Here is a 22,647-nt window from a genome sequence, read left to right on the forward strand (position 1 = left end):
AAGTAGTCCAATAAATTTTAACTTATGACTTTATACTTACTTAACTAAATTTGAACTAGCTACTTGCTACTAAATTTTGTGTTTACATGCAATTAATAAAAATTAAATTAAAATTTAGTTAACTACCAACTTAATACGTGTAAACCAGCCATTAGTTCTTTAAAATATGTCATCTATTGTTGGGGTTTGTACCTAAGATAGTAGCTATAAAACGTAGTCATATAATATATGTATATTGTATAGTATAGTATCATAATATGGTCATATATAATAATATAATATATTAATTATTACCATAAAATAAGTACTAAACTTATGATGTAAATGTAATATGGCGGCGTAATGCTCGCCGGCAAACCGCTATGCAGTTTGGCAGGCTGTTAGATTATGATTTATTATTTATTTAACAATTTTTCAATAAAGAATTTATTTATATATTATGTGTACACAAAAATCGTGACGACATAGCGGATTGTCGTCTAAAAATCGTATGTCGTGCTGTGCGGTGTCGTTCCGTGTGAAAACGGTACATAGAAATGTATGGCGCCCGGAGTCGTCACCGCATTTTGTCGTGTCGTGTCGTGTCTCGTGTGAAAACGCTCTACCTCTACATGACCTAAGCTATATTGCACTTGGCCATCCATTATAAAATTGCGTGACGAATCACAGGACTTGATGGCTGAGCGTCATTTGTTATCAGTTATCCTGCATTGCCTTTCATACGTCGGCAAACTTGTTGCTATGATTTTTATAACATAAAATGCAAAAGCTCTTAACATAGATGTAGATCTATGTTTATAATATTACATTTTTATTATTTTATTAGTTTATTATTATGTTAATAATAATAAACTCCTAATAGTAGTTTTAGGAACCTGGTAGGCATCGTAAGACAGAGAGATGTTAATCAAATTAACAAAGAGTAGACTGACTGTTGATTGACAAACATCGCGACAACTACCTCAATATGTTTTTTCGTGTATGTAAATTCGGATTATTGAAAAAAAAATTTTTGGTAAAGCAATACATTAATTATTTTTGTACAATTTTTTTTACCTTTAATCTTTGTACAATTTTTTATGCAATTTTTGACTAAGTAAAGTTCAGATTACACAATCACATACTCGTATTTTAGTTGCAACAGCATTAATTATCATGTAATAGATGTAGAATAAACGTACTTAAATTCGATCTAGTAAAACGATTTAAATGCAGCTTTATAGGCTGTGGCGAGCATGAAGATAGGTAACGATGATGATACAGAGAAAATGTTCTTAAAACCGATGTAACGTTTTGTTCAAAATGTAAGTCGCGGCTTCCGAATACGAATGTGAACGATGAACCCGCCTTACCATAAACAGCTGGTCTCCAAAAACCACTTTCTTCGTCCGCCTACGGTATAACAGGACATTTGAAAACTCAGATTTGATTATTTGGTACAGTAGAGCATCACGGACCACACAAACAAATAAATTATGCAGCTAAAAGAAACTTATACAGTGTATAACAAAAGAAAGTTATAATACTCAGGGTGTGTATGAGTCTTCAGTCCTAGTCCATGTATAGAATTCACTGTGAAAGTAGCAGCTGAAGCGCTTGCCCATACTAATCACAAAAATTTTGATCTTCCAGCGCCGCTACTTTTACAGTGAACTCATATATCACTTTGTTTTGTTACACCCTGTATTTGATATTCTATAATCGGAGAAGCTTAATATTGTAGAAGGGGAATGTGATTTTATTCGAACCTTATTTATTACAATTTACGAAAAGCTTAGCCAGGCTAATTTGCAAATTCTCTACAGGCCACTCTTTACGTTAGGTCAGGGTTTCTCAAAGTGCGGTACGCGAACCCTTAGGGGTTTGCCATTCGACGGCAGGGCAGGTATACATATATAAAAAACGCCATCTATTTACGCCCAGGAATACTAACAACGCGTCGCTGTTTATTATAAAAAATCTAGTTAACGCACAGGAATACTATCAACGCCCCTACCATGCAGGTACTAATAAAAAAGTGTCGAGGTCAAATATCGTTCTGTCTAGCCTCCTTTACGTCGAACTCGCGATAAGGAACTTCGTTCCAAAACCTTATTTCTTCAACAGTCAATAGTATTATTTTCTTAGGGGGGGATTCATTAGTGAGTAAGGAGTTCGCTGTCACCTGGAAATTTTACACAGGGGTTCGTGGAGCCGAAAGTTTGAGAAACCCTGTGTTAGGCGATCATATAACCATGGTTAGTTCTACGAAGCTACTTCACCAGTCACCACACAATTTCTATTCATTGCTCATGATGAACTTCTCTCCATCATGAGCAATCACAGTAAGCTTTACTTCACGTTGATATTTTTTTTATGAAATAAGGGGGCAAACGAGCAATTATTATCATGTCATCATCAATTATTGTCACCTGATGGAAAGCAACTTCCGTCGCCATGGGCGTACCGAGGGGGGGGGGGGGGGGCAGGGGGGGCAGCTGCCCCACCCCTGGATCATGTTGACGTCCCTACTAAGTACTTTCATGTATAAAAATTAAAAATAATAAAACGAATTTTTGTCATTTGTTTGCAATTCAATATTTTTATAACTAAAAATTATTAATGTTTTATTCTTTATAAGCACCTAGCTTAAAAAAAATCTGATTTGCCCCCCCCTGGCACAGAATCTGCGTAATTTGCCCCCCCCTGGCCCAGAACCTGGGTACGCCCAGTTCCGTCGCCCATGGACACTCGCAGCATCAGAAGAACTGCAGGTGCGTTGCCGGCCTTTAAACAGGTAATAGGGTAATAGGGGAGGGGATTGGGCCTCCGGTAAACTCACTTACTCGGCGAAACACAGCGCAAGCGCTGTTTCACGCCGGTTTTCTGTGAATTTTAGTGTCCCAATATGGAGAGGTCGACCGACGACGAGGAGAGGCAAAACATACGCCAGAGATTTAATTAGGCTTTATATTATATGTCATAGGTCATCATATATCCTGAGATATGATCGAAATGAAGACATCTGCACATGCTAGCGACAGATGGCGGTGAATCACTAACCTGTTACAACAATAACTCATTTCTGCCATAACATCATGACACCGAGTTTATGTTTTACGTTTTACGATTTTCAGATAAAATAACATTTGTATGCTTCATAATTTACTCTCGTTCAAACGCCTCCCTGGTCCAGTGGTTAAGAGCGTGGCTCTTGACTCGGAGGTCGTGGGATCGAGTCCCGCGTTGGAATCATGTTATTTGCATGTTTGATTAGGACAATGCAGGCTGATCACCTGATTGTCTGACAAGTAAGATGATCCATGCGTCGGATGGGCATGTAAAAAGTCGGTCCTGCGCCTGATACGCCAGTCGTGTCGGTCTTTGGGTTATGAGAGAGTAAAGGAATAGAGACTTGTGTGCGCACACACTTGGGCACTATAAAATTACTCCTGCGTACCTAGCCTGGTTCCAATGAAACCGGCCACCGTCACCGAAACCGGTGTGGGGGGTATTATTATGGTTCAAACAAGACTAATTAGTAATTACATTATAATTTATAATATATACACATTTGGACATGTACCCCCTTATTAATAAACATTGTATAAGCTTAGAATAGTTATGCAGTGTTTTGTTCCTGTCACACAAGTGACATTTTTAATTGGATTGTAGAAGACAAAACATCGTGTAACTATTCAAAGCTTATACAACGTTTATTAATAAGGGGGGTAAAGTATTGTGATGGCCTGCGCAGTTTGGACCATCCGAATTTCGAATCGTTCGTTTACTCAAAATAGGTCCCAGATAGATCCTATTTGCTGTCTAATATTGTAAACTAATTATAAAAACTTGAAGACGTTCAATTTTTTATGGGCTACTTAAGTTTTTTTTGGTCAAAAAAATATTATGCAATGCTAGAGCCCGTCTTAGCCATGGAGCATCTCGTATTAATTGGGATTTTTATAGAAATTCATGTAAATAAGTAGGGAAATAAATCAAGAAACCTTCACATATTATTATACTGTACAACAAAAGCAAGCACGTGAACATTATCATCTCAAACTACTTTATATTAATTTAAAATTCCAGGTAAAAAGGATTCTTATCAAGTAATTTTCGCCGGGGCGATCAACAATTTCGCTCAATCGAGCATATCGCAATTTTAACTCACTTTCATAGAAATTCATTCATACGTGGGAGAGCCATGCTTCGGCACAAATGGGCCGGCTCGACCGGATAAATACCACGTTCTCACAGAAAACCGGCGTGAAACAGCGCTTGCGCTGTGTTTCGCCGAGTGAGTGAGTTTACCGGAGGCCCAATCCCCTAACCCCTACCCTATTCCCTTCCCTACCCTCAACTATTCCCTTCCCTTCCCTACCCTCCCCTATTACCCTATTTTCTCTTAAAAGGCCAGCAACGCACTTGCAGCTCTTCTGATGCTGCGAGTGTCCATGGGCGATGGAAGTTGCTTTCCATCAGGTGACCCGTTTGCTCGTTTGCCCCCGTTTTATTTCATTAAAAAAAAATTGCTATTTAATAAAGCTATTAATTTATAATGTTCACGTCAGTCTGGCAGTCGTTAATATTGTCCCAGTCAATGGCTTTACCGCCTGGAAATTATCTTGATTTTCATACGTAAACCACGGTAGAGTTGGTTTGAAATTGAAAGTAAAGTTAGGACATTAAATTAAATTAGAAAAAATTTAATTAGAGAAGTTTGAATTGTCAATAACTATTTATAAACATACTTTAAACGTACTTTCAACTTATGTCTAAATAAAATAGAACGAATTTAAAAAGGTTTTTTTACTTATTTGGTTATTGCTTCGCACCCAAAAATTATTTGGTAAGTATCAGAAACGAATTTAGCGGCTTTGTTTAAAAAATGGAATTTTATGTTTAAAAGTCCTTTTTAACATGTAAAACTTCCAAAAGTTGGTGTTACATTATTCTTGTTTGGAACGTCAAGACCACAGAATAGCTATGAATTCTAGAACTATCTAGATGTATGCAAGTGTGATTTACAAAGGTACTCACAATCAACGTCTCCAGGACAGGACTTGCAGCAGCGACCAGGCAGCAGCTCTGGCGTATCGCACGTGGGTTCAGGACACTCGTTCTTGATATTTCGGCAGTGGACCTTCGCCACTACTCTCCGCTTTTTCTGTACCTGTGGTTGAAGAATATGATGAAGTTTATAAGTTATGACCATTAGACCACTAGATTAGTTCGATCTATAAGTTTTACGCATTAACGACTCGCCAAGATGACATATCTAGTCCTTAAAACAGTAAACGTTATTTAGTAAAGATAACAAAAAATCGTTTGCTGCAGTATCTCTTCCTCAAATTAACGACAATATGTTATCTGGATGAACGAACTAATTCATTGATTAGAAAGTTTTCAAGCAATACAGGCCGAACTCTACGCTCTACGCAGAGATATGTAATTATAACATCTAGCTTTAATAGTACCAATTTTAGTTAGTACCAATTTGTGAGCAATAAATAGTTCTATCTATTTTTCTTTAATCTCATGAAGAGTTCGACGTAAGCATCATTTTCTGTCAAACTCTTTATGAAATTAAAAATAAGTTATCCATTATAATATATTATAAATGCGAAAGTGTGTCTGTCTGTTACCTCTTCACGCCCAAACCACTTTTGCTGAAATTTGGTACGGAAATACTTTGAGTCCCAGGAAAGCACGTAGGATACTTTTTATTCCAGAAAATGTACGGTTCCTGTGCGATAAACGAATTTTGGCGAAAAGGAGTTGCGGAAGTCATCTCTATCATTAAAGGGCCCCACATACGAGTATCAACAGTTCGCCGGCAGGCCGTCGCCTGGCAGTTAATCGGAAAAGACCACAGACTCACAGTTCCCCTGACGATTTTGTAGTTGATTTTGTATCGACGGTCAATGACTGTCAGGCAGCCTGCCGACCAGAGTCTGTTAATTTTTCTATTTTGACGTGGGAGAGCCATGCTTCGGCACGAATGGGCCGGCTCGACCGGAGAAATACCACGTCCTCACAGAAAACCGGCGTGAAACAGCGCTTGCGCTGTGTTTCGCCGAGTGAGTGAGTTTACCGGAGGCCCAATCCCCTACCCTATTCCCTTCCCTACCCTCCCTTATTCCCTTTCCTTTCCATCCCTACCTTCCCCTATTACCCTATTCCCTCTTAAAAGGCCGGCAACGCACTTGCAGCTCTTCTGATGCTGCGAGTGTCTATGGGCGACGGAAGTTGCTTTCCATCAGGTGACCCGTTTGCTCGTTTGCCCCCTTATTTCATAAAAAAAAAATGTGTGGCACCCTTAAAATATATTTGTGAATAAGGCTATTTGACCTTTAAAAAAATACATGGCCCTTACCGATATGCACTCACACTTGATGCAGTACATGACGCCGAAGGGCGGGCCCAGGTCCGCGAACCACGTCGACCCCAGCTCCTTCGCCTGCTTGCCGAACTGACATTCTGTTGACAAAGATGGGTATTGGTCAATATTATGAAGAAGGACACACTTTAGAACACTAATGACACTTAGGAGTTAGGATGAAGAGGTAGACATTATAAATCACCACAATCACAAGAAGATTAACCTATATAAATTCTGTAAGTGACATAGCTAAAGTGACCGAAGACCTCATTAATGATCTATAGATCATTAATGAGGATGGACCTCATTTTTTTTGTATGTAGTATTGTGTTACGTGGTAACTTAAGTTATGTTACTACTTAGCATTTTAAAATTATCACTATCAAATACGATTGTGATGACATAAAAAATGCTAAGTCACAACTAATATAAATTCAGTGCATATGAAAATTATACAGCTGTTTAATTAACTGAGCTAGTATAATAAATGGCAGCTATAATTCAAACCGCAGTTATCACCTTGTTGAGACAAAGCAAACAGTACGGTTGCATTCATTTATAATAATGGGAATTATATCGGCGCGCGCGCAAGAAAGTTCGTCCTTTCCAATCCGCGCAATGATAAATGCGGCACGAACCAATTGTTTCAGTCGGAAATTTTATTAATTAATGTAAAGGCTCGGTCACGATTTAAAATGCCACTCGAAAATTTAGTTATTTATTCCGCAATACGATAAATAATGAAGCATATCTTAAAACACCACTCTGGCCTTAAAATTTGCAATTCCTAACGTTCGAATTGGAACTAAATTGATTTATGTAACACTTAATTATTCAAATGCGCCCGAAGTTGATTATAACTGAATAAAATTAAGTGCTAAGTAAATTAAACGCTCTGTAAATAAAGGAAAGTCGTGTGTACACTGTACAGTTGCCGTAGCTGGAACTATATTTTATCTGAGGAGTGTGTTAGAACTTAGAAGGAAGAAAATAATTTAGACTCAGTTGAATATAATACTGCAATATTGGAACGAAGTTCCTTATCGCGCGTTCGGCACAAAGGAGGTTAGACAGAACGATATATTTTGACCCCGACACTTTTCTATTAGTACCATTAGCATGGTAGGGGCAGAGGGCGTTGATAGTATTCATGTGCGTCAACTAGATGGCGTTTTTTTTTTTATTTAATTAATTAATATAATTTTTGAGCGTATATGTATACTAGTACATAACAGTAGTAGACTTTTTGCAACTAAAAATGTTGTTCGTCTTATCCAAATGAAGCTACTCACAAAAAATTAGCTTGACAGTAATCAAAAAAAAATTCTTCTAGGGCTCCCGTAATATACAGGTTTTTGAACATATTATGAAGCAATATATGTATTTATTTTTCTCTATGATAAGAAATAACTTCGTTCTATTCGGGTGTCCACATGACACCTCTCAAGTTTTATTTTATTCCTTAAAATTCCTATTTATGAGGCGCATCTACCGTAGTTTTTGCAGAAGAGGTACATATAATTTACATACATCTATTGCGCGATATGGAGAATCTTAAATTCCATTCCGAATAAGGTGTTCTACGTAGATTACCTTCAAAGACCTACCTTCAATCATATTAAGTTACAATAACATGTTATTTTTCTTTGATACCTAGTGGGTACTTACCTCATGTTATCAAAACATTGTCGATTCCCAACCTGTAGGTACTTATTCGATAATTATACTCCCTTACTACAGAATATCCCAGTCTTTAAATTATTATCTCAACCTAAAATTATTCAAAATATCAATATCAAAGTGTAGCCATCTTGCAGTCAGCATCAGTTAAATTCCGCGATCAAACGCTGACGTCAATGTACCTTTATTTAACCTAAAAACTGTACATCTTATGCGCTCCTCAATTGAGGCAATGAAAATTTTATTAAGCAGTTTGATCGCAGAAATAAATGCTTTTGCGAAATGCGCACGCGCATTGCAGGCTTACCATAACAACATTAGAAACGGGAAAAATGGATATACCTAATATCTATCCATTAAGTAAATATCCATTTAGTATCTAATAATACTAAATGGATATAATAGTGACAAAATGGCAGATTTCCTTTGTCTAACTGTCACTTTGTCTATTCTTCCGTAGAAAGGAACTGCTTCTATGGTGACCATGCGAAGCCTGCTGCAGGGCGATTCACAATTCCCGTTCGACACGGATTCGGAAACTTTACCGTGCATTGGTTTATTGGATCCGCGATGAAGTTTCCGAACGAGTCGAATTGCGCATTGTACATCAGGGCTCTGATTAGAGGAATGACGAGCATTGCAACGCAAATATTTGATATTGCAACATGCACTGAAAAACTTGCTGCAACTCAACAAACAGTGTTACTGACTGATATTATTATTTGCAAAATATAAAGATAAAATGTGAAATTAAAAACATACTATCGATAACCATACAGATAGAATGATCTAGAGAGGAATATATGTGATATAAAGTAGACAGGAAAGCCGAAATATTTGAGAAAAGTAGAAGATGTGGTTTTTACACTGGTTCTTCATGCTCGGCTTTATCCAAAAAGTATGATCAAAAAGGACCATTCTGAATTTCGAATACAAAATCAAAGAAGGCTCTTTTTTTGACTGCAAAGAACATCCTAAGAATCAGTCTGGATAGCAAATATAGACTTCTCTTAAGAAACTTCCCTTATCGCCTGGATACCGTAAACGAAGCGCCACGTTTTCCTCTCCCTCTATTTACACTCGTCAGAGCGAGACAAATGTATTTTCACGTAAAGTATCGTTATCAATGCACTCGTGCTGTAAGGTTAATTAAATAGTTGGGACAGATAACAGTGACGCCTATTTATAGAGGCCAGGCCTATCGACCCGACTATCAGATTTACTAAGCCACACTGGCGGAATATAACTCATTCAATGTATAGGGTGTAACAAAACAAAGTGAAAAATTATATATAAGTAGCTGAATCTTATAGTGTAGAGAGAGAAGGATGTATATACTTAATAGTTCAAAAGGTTTAAGACTAATTTCTATTGTCTTATTGGATTAAGGTGACGCCGCGTTGGAATATTTAGTTTATTAAAAAACCGTGTTGGATATGTTTTAGATTGCTTGTTTTTTAAGTAAGAGGCCAGCCCGGCTTCTCATAGAAAACAAGCAATGATACAGCAAAAAATGAAAAAAGGGCGTAAGCGACAAAATGGTTTTTGTCGCGTAATTTAAAAGCCATAAATACATTTCATATAAGCTATGGGCAAATGAAAGTGTATGCTTGAACCAATCTATGTAGAAATTTTGGAAGCTTAAATCACTCTCCTCTGTTGGCAAAATAGGAATCCCTTATTTACAGAGGTATTTTTGATTGATTATTATGTATTATAAAAGTTGACCAAGCGTGTTATGCTATGGGTAATTCAAAGACAAAGACATGATGAATACTGACAATGAACTTTTATTTCTTAGCTTTAGTCATTGCTGAGAAAAATCGATATCGCTACAGCCAAATTATCAAGGCGTCGCCTTAAAGGACTAGGGACTTCTCTTCTAGTAAGTTAAAATTGTAACCTTTCTCAAACGTTAGAGATCCGCTCATGAGATGTCGTCTCCCTACGTATCAACACTACAGGTAGCTTATTTTTAGCCGGCCACTCACTAGAGCGGTATGTAAATACCTAGTTAACCTGTGTTACCTCACTATATCTTGCACGTGTACATCGTTTTACTTTATTATACTCTCATCTTCACTCACCTCGGTTTTATATGACTTCGAGGTGTTACATTTTCTTTTCTTTTTTAGCCTAAGTAACTCTTCAACTTTCTGTGTATCATTTCCATAGTCGTCGTCAGATTGTATAGTTTTGTTCACTTATACAGCGGCCGCACCCAAGGACATTTAATTATATTATTATTGATTTTATTACTGCAGATTTTGACGCAAACTCTACATTTACGCTGTTATTCACATATACATTTTCTGTTAGACTCGTCAATAAATAAAAGTTATTGACTCTCAGTACGAATGTTATGTAATAAAAAATAGCCAAAGTCCCGCTTAGAATTCGCATAACTGCGCATGCGCTTATTCATATCACCAAGTGGGGTTAAGAACCTGACTAGACATCTCCTGTTTAACACTATCCAGGCTGCGATTACCACATCCTGGCCCAGCAGCACCCTCCATCCTTATTACAAAGTCATTCATTGATCCGGAATCATTTTTACGACCGTACAAGTAAATTGCTTTAGAGTGTTCCTGTAGTGCTAGCACGGCCACCAGTAGAAATGCGAAAGTATAGACAAACTGTGGACATAAACTTAAGGTGCCGTTCCGATCTTTACCGCAGCTTATCGCGACCGACAAAAATTCAATTAAAATGCCACTTTATGACCGACTATAGTATATGTCATAAAAAAGGATGTTATTTGAATTTTTAGGACTATATTCTGTCATAAAGTGGCATTTGAATTGAATTTTTCGGAACAAAAAAAGATCGGAACGGCACCTTAAGTTTATCTCCACAGTGTGTGACTATAGTCTGTCATAAAGTGGCATTTTAATTGAATTTTTCGGAACGAAAAAAGTTTGGAACGACACCTTAAGTTTATCTTCACCATATCTCCACAGTTTGTCTATACTTTCGCATTTCCACTGGTCACCGTGCTAGGGCTACAGAAGTGATTCCGTTGAGCCTCAAATATTTTTAAATAGATGTGTATGGCTGGATTACAAAGGTTTGATACATCGGTATTTTTCGATATTCAGAAACACATAATTAGACATCGGATTATATGCACGATCAAAGTGCATGCAAGTATGCACGATAAATGGCCGAAATATGCACAAAATATGCACAATCAAATGTCTCTTATTATTAAAATTTATAATTTTTGTGAAGAGCTAAAGCGTCAATTTTATAATTTCATTAAATCAGGACTTTTAATTTTTCATAATTTATTTTATAGCACCAATAATAATTTTCTACCAACATTTTCCGATTGCAATCTTAATGTACCATGGAAGTTTAAGAAATCGGTAACTACTTTATTCCAATTTTTTACTAATGTTGCCAAGTACAAAAACAAATTTTGTTTCTAGAAAGATATTGTACCTATCGGGTCTATTGCATTCTTTTAATGGGGATGGAGCCACATATTTGAAGTGTTTTTTAATCTATACCTCTGTTTTGTGGCCTCGGTGTGTGTCATGATAGCTAGTTTGAAGACTGCGAGGGCATGAAACTACCGAAATATGCACTATCAACGAAAAATTGCCAAAATATGCACTAACGCCTAAAAAGTGCCATTATATGCATTTGCAAATATGCAAGTATGCAAATGCATATAATCCGATGTCTACACATAATAGACATAAAGAGTATACTTTTAGAATCCGTATGTCTGTCAGTTACTCACTGATTTAATCACTTCGCTGATTTTGATGAAATTTGGCATATAGAGAGTGGGATAAATAATAGTTTTTATTAAGAAAACACGGCTATGACGCTCAAAACGCGAACAAAGCAGGCAACATCTGGTATTTAATATAAAAATGAAAGAACATGGAAAAAATACGCAATGCTGTCAGCGAGAGAAGCAAAGACCTTATAATTAGTTAAATATGATAATTATAGTAAGTCGAGATAGAAATGCTAGAAATAAACCCGCTTTGGAAAGGGCAGCACAATCGCATTTTCAAATCTTATCTAAATTATACAAACTCAATCTAGATTCCAGGCTAATATTATAAAGATGTTAATGGTTATAAGTTTATCAATTTCTATAAAAGGCTTTACTTTACGGACTGGCCAATTTATGCACTATCATAAAGGCCCTTTTCCATGTTAAGCCAAGATATATTTTATAATTTCTGAATCATTATTATTTAATCATCATTCCGCGACTGTCTGGTGCCTATCTAATATTTAAAGAGTTTTTATTTAGGAAAATGTACGGTTCCTGCGCAATAAAAGTATTGCTGAGCAACTAACATTAGCAGACCTAAAAGGTCACAAAGTGCAATTCCTCTCAAATCAATTCAGAAAATGAATTGTCAAAACTGTCAAACTGATGAATGTCAAATTAGTATGAATTGTGCGAATTACTAGACATACGAGTAATATTATAATTTATAATATATGAATTGCACGCAAATCGCAAAGAGACCATTTTGCGATTCAAAAAAATATATCAATATATTATGATCATAATAGTTATGATTCTCCAAAGTAGCCACTTCAGATCAGCTGGAGTTATCTCTCATCATATCGAGTATTATCCAAGTTTTTATTTCAAATGGTTAAATTATTTGATGTAGCACTTAATTGTCTGCATTTCCTACTTAGGCTAGAGGTAAAACTATACGTTGTTGAGTTTTCCCCGTGTTTATACCGCATTGAATGCCAAGGTTGTGTTTACGAATTCCCAGGATCTTCTTACCAATAACAGTCGTAGTAGTCGACATAAGAAACTTGAGATTTTGTAAGTCTTTAATATTATCGGTTGCAATAACAAAATGAAATTAATATACAATGTGTCCCGACACCGGTGTCCGATCCTTTAATGTATATATATGGCATATTTTATCGACAAATTGGCTCTCAAATTTTATCATTCTTTCTCGGTTGTAAAATGGCTGCCATTCTAGTTTTTCTCGGACTTTCACACTATTCTTACCAATACTTCTCATGTAAATATCCTTTGAAGATAAAAAAGGTCTCATTTGATATCTAAACTCGTGGACTACGCTTACACCAGCAATATGTTATAAATTTCGTGGAATTAAATACAGAAAAACCAAATTTTAAGGAAAAAATTGTGTATATTTTTATAAAATATGGCTTTTTTGTTTTTTTTATGAAATAAGGGGGCAAACGAGCAAACGGGTCACCTGATGGAAAGCAACTTCCGTCGCCCATGGACACTCGCAGCATCAGAAGAGCTGCAGTTGCGTTGCCGGCCTTTTAAGAGGGAATAGGGTAATAGGGGAGGGTATGGATGGGAAGGGAATAGGGGAGGGTAGGGAAGGGAATAGGGTAGGGGATTGGGCCTCCGGTAAACTCACTCATTCGGCGAAACACAGCGCTGGCGCTGTTTCACACCGGTTTTCTGTGAGAACGTGGTATTTCTCCGGTAGAGCCGGCCCATTCGTGCCAAAGCATGGCTCTCCCACGTTCAAAACGTGCAAAATCTAGCACATTAAACTGGTTATTTTTTATTTTAAAAAGATAGAAGAGGTTTTCATCTTAAATAAATTCCTTTACTTTTATGCTCTAAGTCAGATCGTTTAGAAGTTATAACGAATTATGAAGTATTGGTCAGATTAAGTATGAGTGCCAGAGAAAAAATTTTATTAAAAAATTGCAGAAAAAAAATTGATAGCCAATTTGTCGATAAAATATGCCCTACATCATAAGTCATAACCTTATAGGCTCGGACACCGGTGTCGGGACACATTGTATAAATGTATACTTGATGACGCTCGCAACTCCGTATAGCCATAAGTCTATCTAGTAAATAGTGCCCTATTGCTAAACGTGACAAACGCTATAATTATATAGCGTATATTATGTTATAATAATTAATTATAGTTAATTTTTAATTTATTTTGTGTTTTAAGGAAGCGACTAACCCAACATTTTTGATTTTATAATTCATTTTTATACTTGAAAATAAGCCCCGAATTGTTTCATTTTTTTAAATTAGATACTACATTATATTTCCGCGAATTCGATCTGAGCAAAAACACGATATCTTAAAATTTTCTCGATGGAAAAAAATCACAAAGATGCATCTAATTTTCACGAACTTTTCATTTATTGCCATAACTGTGCATTGAACTAAGTTAATATTTTAACATATTGTATAAAATTCTATTATTGAGAAATCGACCAAGCGTATTTTTAAAATGTTGTATATTTATCGAGTTATTGAGAAAAAACTAATTTGGCGATGAATCCGCGTCGTCCTTTTCACCTGGCATATGAAAGTCGGGCGTGAGTGTGAAGAGAGAAGGACAATGTTTAATTTTTTTGGTTAGTCGCCCTCTTAATAGTTAAAATTCATAATGAAACTGAGAAAAATACAGTCAATTTTATGTTAAGCCACCTAAGAATTTGTTTAATGCTAAGCCACGCTATTCTAACCAGTCAAACGCGTAGAACTCTATAGATGAGCTGAACACGCGTCAAAATATCCTGCTTAAGGCTAATTCACGACTAGAAATTTATGTTCAGCCCACGTCCTTAGGCTCAGCCCTTTTATGTACAGGATTTATAGATGTGACTTAAATAAACACAAGCCCGTGATCTATGACAATGGAGGGCTCGCATACCGCAGATTACACCGAGCCTTCATAGCATTGATGTATTGAGTTTGAAGGAATTGTTGAGATTTTATGTAAAGCTGGATGTAAAGAATAATATGGGTGATCGTCCTTGTGGCACTCCTAATATTGCATGTTATTAATTTTATGCTTTCGTAGATCTTATGCTTAACACGCTCAAGCACAACAAAATGAGAGTTGACATTCAAATTTATTAGATACAAATACGAAATTGTTTCTTGTCTAAAAAGATTTGGCGCCACATCTTGTACTAAAATTACATGTGGCCACACCATTAAGAATACATATGTATTCTTAATGGTGTGGCCACATGAAATTTTAGCGTCCAGCAGCCAAACTTGAAAAATTCAAAAGGCAATCACATCACAATATATCAGCCGAAAGTTCACAAGTGTGTGTGTTACTTCTTCTCATAAAAACTGCACAAAAGATTTGACCAACATTGATAATACTTAAGGCTCTGTAAGAACAGGCTACTTTTTAGTTTACCCGTACAAGGACATGAAATATACAAACGCCCGAATTTATAACATGGCGCTATATTTTTTATGAATCAAACGTATTGGATATTTCCATAAACAGATCATGAAGGGCCGTCGCCAATACTCTTCCCGAGTTCTGGCACCGCTCCAACGGTTCCCAGAACTCGGCAGAGTTTAGGTTGTCTCGCCGTTTATTTACATAAGTCATATTAGACGTGCCTTAGACTTTTTGATGACGACTCAGACTATCTATTTGAGGAATATTTATTTTTGTTATCACGAATAAATAATGTTTGTGTTTCTGACTTTTTTCTCGGATGCGCAGTTTTCCTCGTTTTCAGTTTCAACTTTCAAGAGATTGTTTTTTTTAAACTGGTGCCTGATATGCACCCTTAAATAGCCTTACTTTGATCAATTTTCGGTGCAGTGGTTTAAAACTGTTAAACCACTGCACAGATTTTTATTAAAATCGGTTTAGCGGATTAAGCATCTAAAAAGTAACAGACAGACCTTCGCATTTTTAATATTACCTAGTACATGAAGGTACTTAAGGGGGCGACTAACCCTAAATTGTCGATATTATAATTTCATTTTTGTGCTTGAAAATAAGCCCCGAATTGTTTTATTTTCTAAGCATAGATACTACATTATATTTCCAAGAATTTGATCTAAGCGAAAACACGATATCTTAAAATTTTCTCGATACAAAAAAAATCACAAAGATGCATCTAATTTTCACGAATATGTCATATATTGCCATAGCCGTGCATTAAACTAAGTTAATATTTGAACACATTGTATAAAATTATATCATTGTGACACTGACCTGGTGGATTTTTAAAATATTGTATATTTATCGAGTTATTAAGAAAAAACTAACTCGACGATGATTTCGAGTCGTCCTTTTTCACCTGGCATATGAAAGACGGGAGTGAGTGTAAAGAGAGAAGGACGATGTTTGATTTTTTGCGTTAGTCGCCCTCTTAATGTTAGCGGAACTTTAATTAGAAGTCATTTCAATAATCAGCTTTTAATAAATTGAAATTCCCAACGTTACGTTAAAACTGAGACATTGATGAAATCTCGGATAAGTCTGTCTTTAAGTTGCATCATGCATGCCAAAATAATGTATTCCAAATCGACTCTATAAGCTTACCTAGGTTCTTTTAGTAACAGTTTTTAGAACATGAACCAGACAAATTTAAAAATTATAGATTTAAATACGTGCGTTTCCATTTCCGTTTTCTCACTACGAACTCATTTCCATGGGCAAGAGGAAAATACCCGCTATTGATTTATAACGAGATCCTTCTGACCAGCTACCTCTGACCTTTAAGCCAACGACATAAGAGCTATTATGGACGTAAAGTGACGGTAGATCGATGCGCAACAATAATTCTCAGTGATATCCACCTGTTGGTGACATTCGACACCGCTTTACATAATACGCTCGCCGCAGTCTGTGAGGCCCTGAGAATTGTGCGCTGGGGCCACACTAACGCATTTCGCACTTGACGGTACACTGGTAGCTGTCTGGTACATTTGCGAAGGTACACCGATTTTTGTCTCTTCGTAGCTTCGGCGTACACCGTAAGAGCGCTTTTATACTATATCTGAATTTTATTCGGTACTCGTGAAAATATGTACGGTTTCATGTAGACATCTACAGGGTGTAACAAAACTAAGTGATAATACTTTAGGGTGTGTACGTGTTCACTGTGAAAGTGCAGCGCTGAAATACCAATTTTTTTTAAGCAAGGGCAAGCGCCCCAGCGCGGTCACGAGTTTCTCTATACAAAAGTAAAAAAAATTTGGTCTTTCAGCGCTGCTACTTTCACAGTGAACTCTCTACAAGGAACACATGCACACCCTAAAGTATTATCACTTAGTTTTGTTACACCTTGTATATTTTCTATTACACATTACGCCCTAAATATGGCTCCGGAGTCCGGATACCTTATTTTTTCCGTTGTGTCCGGACGTAGTGCGAAAGCGCTGCGCATACGCAGCAGAACTGGAAGTGCACGTAACTTTGACATCATTACATGTCAAAACTTAGGTAACGAGAAAAAATAATAAGAGCGAATTACTGGGATGTAGAGTCAATAATGTACAAAAATTTTACAACTTCGACAGATTCGTCGAAGGTTTAAGCGCACTTGATAAGAAAATATTGGAACTTGATTTCTATTAACAACGATAATAGCTAATCGTTAATTTTACGTTAGTGTGGCCGCATACAAGTGACTAACTGACTCGGACCTACCTTGTAATTATTGTCTTAAATAAATTATTGATTTTGTCATATGTCACGCGATTAACATAATTATTATAATACAATGAATTAAAAAAAACATATATTTTAATGTAAATGTTAACATTGCAGTAATTTATATTTACTTAAGCGTTTTTGTTTAAAATAAACAAAATAGTAAAAGACATTATGTCAGCTACTTACGTAAGTCTTATTATTATAACATTCAATCGATCATAAAACGGTACTTTAGAATTATTTCATGTATAAAATACTAGTTGTTGCCCGCAACTTCGTCCGCGTGGACTTCAGTTTATAGCGCGCGGTGTCAACAAAATTGGTGTCAATAGCTTTTTTAAACCCTGGTACCCCTTAAATCAAAATACCCAAAACAGCCGTGTAGTGTGCACATAATATGATTTTTTTTAATTAAACTTCTTTATACCAAATTTTAAAGCTTATTTACTATTTAGCGTTACACAACTTAGCTGCATAATGCATTACACAACTTTAGCTTTGCCCAATGCCCATAAACTATTTAAATTTTAATATTTATTATTGGTAGGCTGTTGTTACTTGTCTCTATCTATGTTGGTAGGTGAGTTATTTCATAACATGTATAACAATCGAAAGAATCGAAAATATTAACTCAACATGGTACCACATCTTATAGAAATACATATGAGCAAGCGATAGCGCGATCTAGGCGACTCTTGGCGCCATCTGTTCCAGTTTTTGGAACTAACTTAATTTGAACAAATTTACGCATAACATCCCCTTACAACCCCTTTTTCCAGTAAGAAGTAGCATATGTCCTTTCTCAGGCTTTAGACTATCTCTGTACAAAATTTCATTACAATCGGTTCAGTAGTTTTGGCGCTGTTGTTTTTGAATTTGATATCTAAGTTGGTAGGTGAGTTATTAGTTAATAACGTGTATAACAATCGAAAAACTTAGTTCCATAGTACCACCTCTTATAGAAATACGCATGAGCAAGCGATAACGCGATCTAGGGGACTCTTGGCACCATCTGTTAGATCAACATGGTACCACCTCTTATAGAAATACGCATGAGCAAGCGATAGCGCGATCTAGGGGACTCTTGGCGCCATCTGTTTTGAGTTTTTGGAACTAACTTAATTTGACCAAATTTACGCATTTTCACCCTCTTACAACCCCTTTTTCCAATTAAAAAGTAGCCTATGTCCTTTCTCAGGCTTTAGACTATCTGTGTACAAAATTTCATTATAATCGGTTCAGTAGTTTTGGCGTGAAAGCGAGACAGACAGACAGACAGACAGAGATACTTTCGCATTTATAATATTAGTATAGTATAGAGTATAGATAAGTTAGCTAAATTCTGTACTTTAGCTTATCATATTACAATCAACGTTAAATTGTACAGATATAACTAAGACTTATAAGTAAGTATATACAGACAAATAGAAAAACAAATATTACGTCAAGATCTTTTAGATTATGCCTCAAACCTAGTTTTTATCATTCGTAGCTCCTAAATGCTACTGAGGCCCTAGACAAAGTATATTTCGTTATAAACGATGATGAAATTCGTTAACAAAATGTATGCAGTTTGACATAAGTCATCGCTAAATGACATTTCACTTGCGAAGACTAATGTCAAATCCCATACATTTGCATAGCTTTCGTCATCGTTTTTAACGAAAGGTTCTTTGTCTAGGGCCTCTGTTTAGTCATGAGCTCTAGTAGACAATCGTCAAGACCAATATAAAAGTAACTCTAAAATATTATTTATGGCGATAACGACGAGACCTGTTTGTCTCAGCGACTAAATAAAATGCTAATACAGTTTAAAACTACATCTTATAAATTTTAACGCCACTATTTCCATTCTCTAGACGTATACGATCCTATTTCGTAAAGGTTGACTACATCTGCTGCCGCTGTCTGACCCGCGGTTTGCTCAGGATTACTAACTTAGGGGTTCAAAAGTTTGGGGGGGTAAAAACATCAAATGGTATTTTAGGGGTGTTAAATTTGGCCGCGGTTAAGCATTCGTGTACTAAGTACTAACCCACAAAAAATTACGCATTCAGTTATGTTCTTTCTAGATGATTTAGAACAAGACTGCATTCCAAATTTCACGAAAAATGTTTTGTGCGTTAGGAGCTAGGGCACAAATGCTTAACAGCGATCAAAATATTATGTTGTGTTTAGGGAATGTTATTATTCGACAAATTTACTATTCGAATAATTCGAATATTTTACAAAAGTTTTCGAATAATTCGAATATTATTCGAATAATTCAAAATTTTTGAAAAATGCTGAAAACTCTGAACAAAAGTAACAAAAAACTTCGTACAACCATGTACAACCTATTTTGTTAATACTACGAAGTAAGCAATTCTAATTTTTACTTTTATCAACATAAATCTTTGTAAATGACATAGTTAATTTTTATCGTTAAACACTTTAAAAATGTATGTTTAATTTTTAATATATAGATTTATAATGTATAATTAAGGTTACAGCTGGGCAATAAAAGAAAGGCTGTAAAGTGTAAACCGTTTTCGATCGTAGTACATTTTACTTTTCTCATGTCATTATGCTTGAAAGAAGTCAATGGATACAGATCGTGAGCGACCATTACTGACGATACTGAAATCCATGACTGAAAGGAGTTTATAATATCTTCATTTTCATGTCTTTAGGCAAAATGGTTATTTTGGCTTTTAGGCAAAATAACGATTTTGCAAATGAATTTATCTGGGAGCACGGCAGTGCTCCAGCCAAGCTTTTTAGCAAAGGTACGGCCGTAGCATACTTTTCTCGAAACGGTTCGCGGCTTTTTCAGACCCCCTTTATCTTCGATGTTAACAAAGCTAGGGATTTAGAATTTCGGTGACTAGGAGAAAGTATTAAAACTAGCTTAACCCCCAAATTACATAACATTTCGATAAATAGTTTAATAGTTACGGATGATCAAAGTTACTAAATTTTGTCACTGACTGACTGACAGATCATCAAAATTCTAAGGTACTTCTAGCAGACTTAGAACCTTGAAATTTGGCAACAAGGTAGGTCGTTATCCTTGTCAGATGTAGCAACACTCGTCTATGCGCCTTACTCTAGTTTGTCTCTGGCACTCCTCTCTGCACGCAAGGACTGGAATGCCGCCTTTAATCAATTATCAATACCTAGTTAATAAAAGAAGTCTAGCAGCCTGGAGTTTCATTCAACACGCCTAATCATTCATCTAACAATCCACAATGAAAGGAAAAATTATGAAACTGGCCAAGTGCGAGTCGGACTGGCGTACATAGGGTTCCGTACCGTAAATTTGTATGGGAGCCCCCTTAAATCACAAGTTTATGTACTTTTTATTACTTATTATTAAAGTTGAAATACAATTAAGTATTTTCTGAAATTTTCAAAAACCTTACTTTTACCATTATGGATATAGTGCAAAAAATGGCAAAAAAACGTGTTTGTTGTATGAGACCCCCGATTAATCATTTATTTTATTATAGTTGGACTATTAGCTTTTATAGCGACAACAAAAGTACATGATTTGTAAAAAATTAAAATATTTAGCTATTGCGGTTCTCGAGATCTAGCCTCGTGACACACGGATGGACGACAGACGACAGCGAAGTCTAGACTCATTAGGAATAGGCCCCCGTTTTCATCCTTCGGGCAAGGATTAAAACGCGAAAACCTAAAAACTGAAAAGTATAATTATAATTATTAAATAAAAGAAAAGATTTTCATGTTTGTGGCTTTGAACATTAAAAATGAATTTCGACTTCATAATAATTATTTTACGTACAAAAGGAAAAATAGTGTTAACAAAGTTAACAATGAAACTATGATAATTAAATTCGATTAAAATATAAATGAAATCAGAACTGCGAATTACGATGTACACTCTATTACCCGCTCGATAGATGGTGTAGCACTCCCTTTATATCGCGGTATCGCTTTTTATGTTTACGTTTTATGCTACATTTAATGTTTTGGTGGGATTAGACATTTCTAAAACATGGTCAACGGCGACGATGAATGATTTATATATTATAATATTATCATTAAAGATGTAGAATATTCATAAATAATATTATTTTACTGAAATAAACTTAATTATGTTCTTATTCCATGTTAATTTTATGTTTGATAGCATTTTAAACAAAAATAATAAATATTTTTACTATTCGAATTACTCGACAAATAATTTGGCGAATATTCGAATAATAAAATCGTCGAATATTCGAATAAAACGAGTATTCGAATATTCGAATAACATACCCTAGTTGTGTTATATCAGTGTAAATTACATTTTAGGAGGATTTTTTTGTTTTTTTTTTTTCATTATTATGGTAAATTAGGGGGTTTTTAACATATATATTCAGGGGTAAATATTTTTAAGAAGTTGGTAGCACTGGATTAACTTGTTCGGTCGTAAAGTGCATATTCAATTATTATGGAGTGATGATTTCGAGTGGGAGGCTCAGCAATAGCCAGGGCCGCTCAACTTTTATTTATTGTTCAGACTCCATTGACTAGCCCGGCGCCGGGTCGCAATTGTGACTGGTTCTTCTCGTTCTAAATGTCCATATTTAACTCATATACGTTATTTCCAGCGTGCGCTGATTAAAATGCACGGCAGCGGCGCGGAGGCCGTTTACATTGTGTGCCAATTAGTAGTTTCCATAAAAATAATATCGAGCCGCTTCCTTATTGAGCGCCCGGTCTCGTCCTCGTATTTAAATGAAATATTAAGACATTTTTACGAGGCGCTGACGGCGGAGAGATAGGCGCCGCCATATCGGGCTATCTAGAAATTGGCGCGTGGGTTTCGGAAGAATGCCATTTAATTTTGTGCCGCTATAAAGTATTAAAGATATGACATCCTCTCGTCACCTAATCGATTAATGCGCATCGCTGCGGTGGAGCCGAGCCAACGCGCCCAATAAAAATATCGCATACCCATCACTTATTCTATGAATACGCTGTGTCCTACGGCTGCACGAACAGAGTTTAAACTAGACAGGAAGAGCCTGCGCCGTGCGTGGTGGTTCCGCCCTAGAAAATATAAAATTAAATATAGCGATACTAAAAGTTATAAGTGTGGTATAAGTTGCAACTTACAGTTATCAAAATTATTATTTCGTTTGTGACGTTCTATTCGGCCAAGAAATTTCAAGTTAC

At 36.0% G+C, this 22,647-nt stretch overlaps 1 protein-coding gene and 1 long non-coding RNA gene across 3 annotated transcripts in view; one reads left to right on the forward strand and one right to left on the reverse strand.

Annotated features, from left to right (window-relative positions):
• The window catches only part of LOC121732999 (dorsal-ventral patterning protein Sog), a 139,081-nt gene that overhangs the window by 56,434 nt on the left and 60,000 nt on the right, over positions 1-22,647 (reverse strand). For both annotated transcript variants that reach the window (XM_042123063.1, XM_042123064.1), the window contains exons 2-3: positions 6,359-6,462; positions 5,023-5,155 (exon numbers count right to left, since the gene is read on the reverse strand). In XM_042123063.1, coding sequence (XP_041978997.1) covers positions 5,023-5,155; positions 6,359-6,462 — 237 coding nt within the window. The remainder of the gene's footprint in view (positions 1-5,022; positions 5,156-6,358; positions 6,463-22,647) is intronic.
• Positions 2,160-21,119, forward strand: LOC121733000. Its single transcript, XR_006036476.1, has 3 exons — positions 2,160-2,215; positions 3,393-3,398; positions 21,109-21,119. It is a non-coding gene; the product is annotated as an uncharacterized LOC121733000 (long non-coding RNA).

This window comes from Aricia agestis, chromosome 13 (genome assembly GCF_905147365.1).
Source record: "Aricia agestis chromosome 13, ilAriAges1.1, whole genome shotgun sequence".
Taxonomy (NCBI): Eukaryota; Metazoa; Arthropoda; class Insecta; order Lepidoptera; family Lycaenidae; genus Aricia; species Aricia agestis.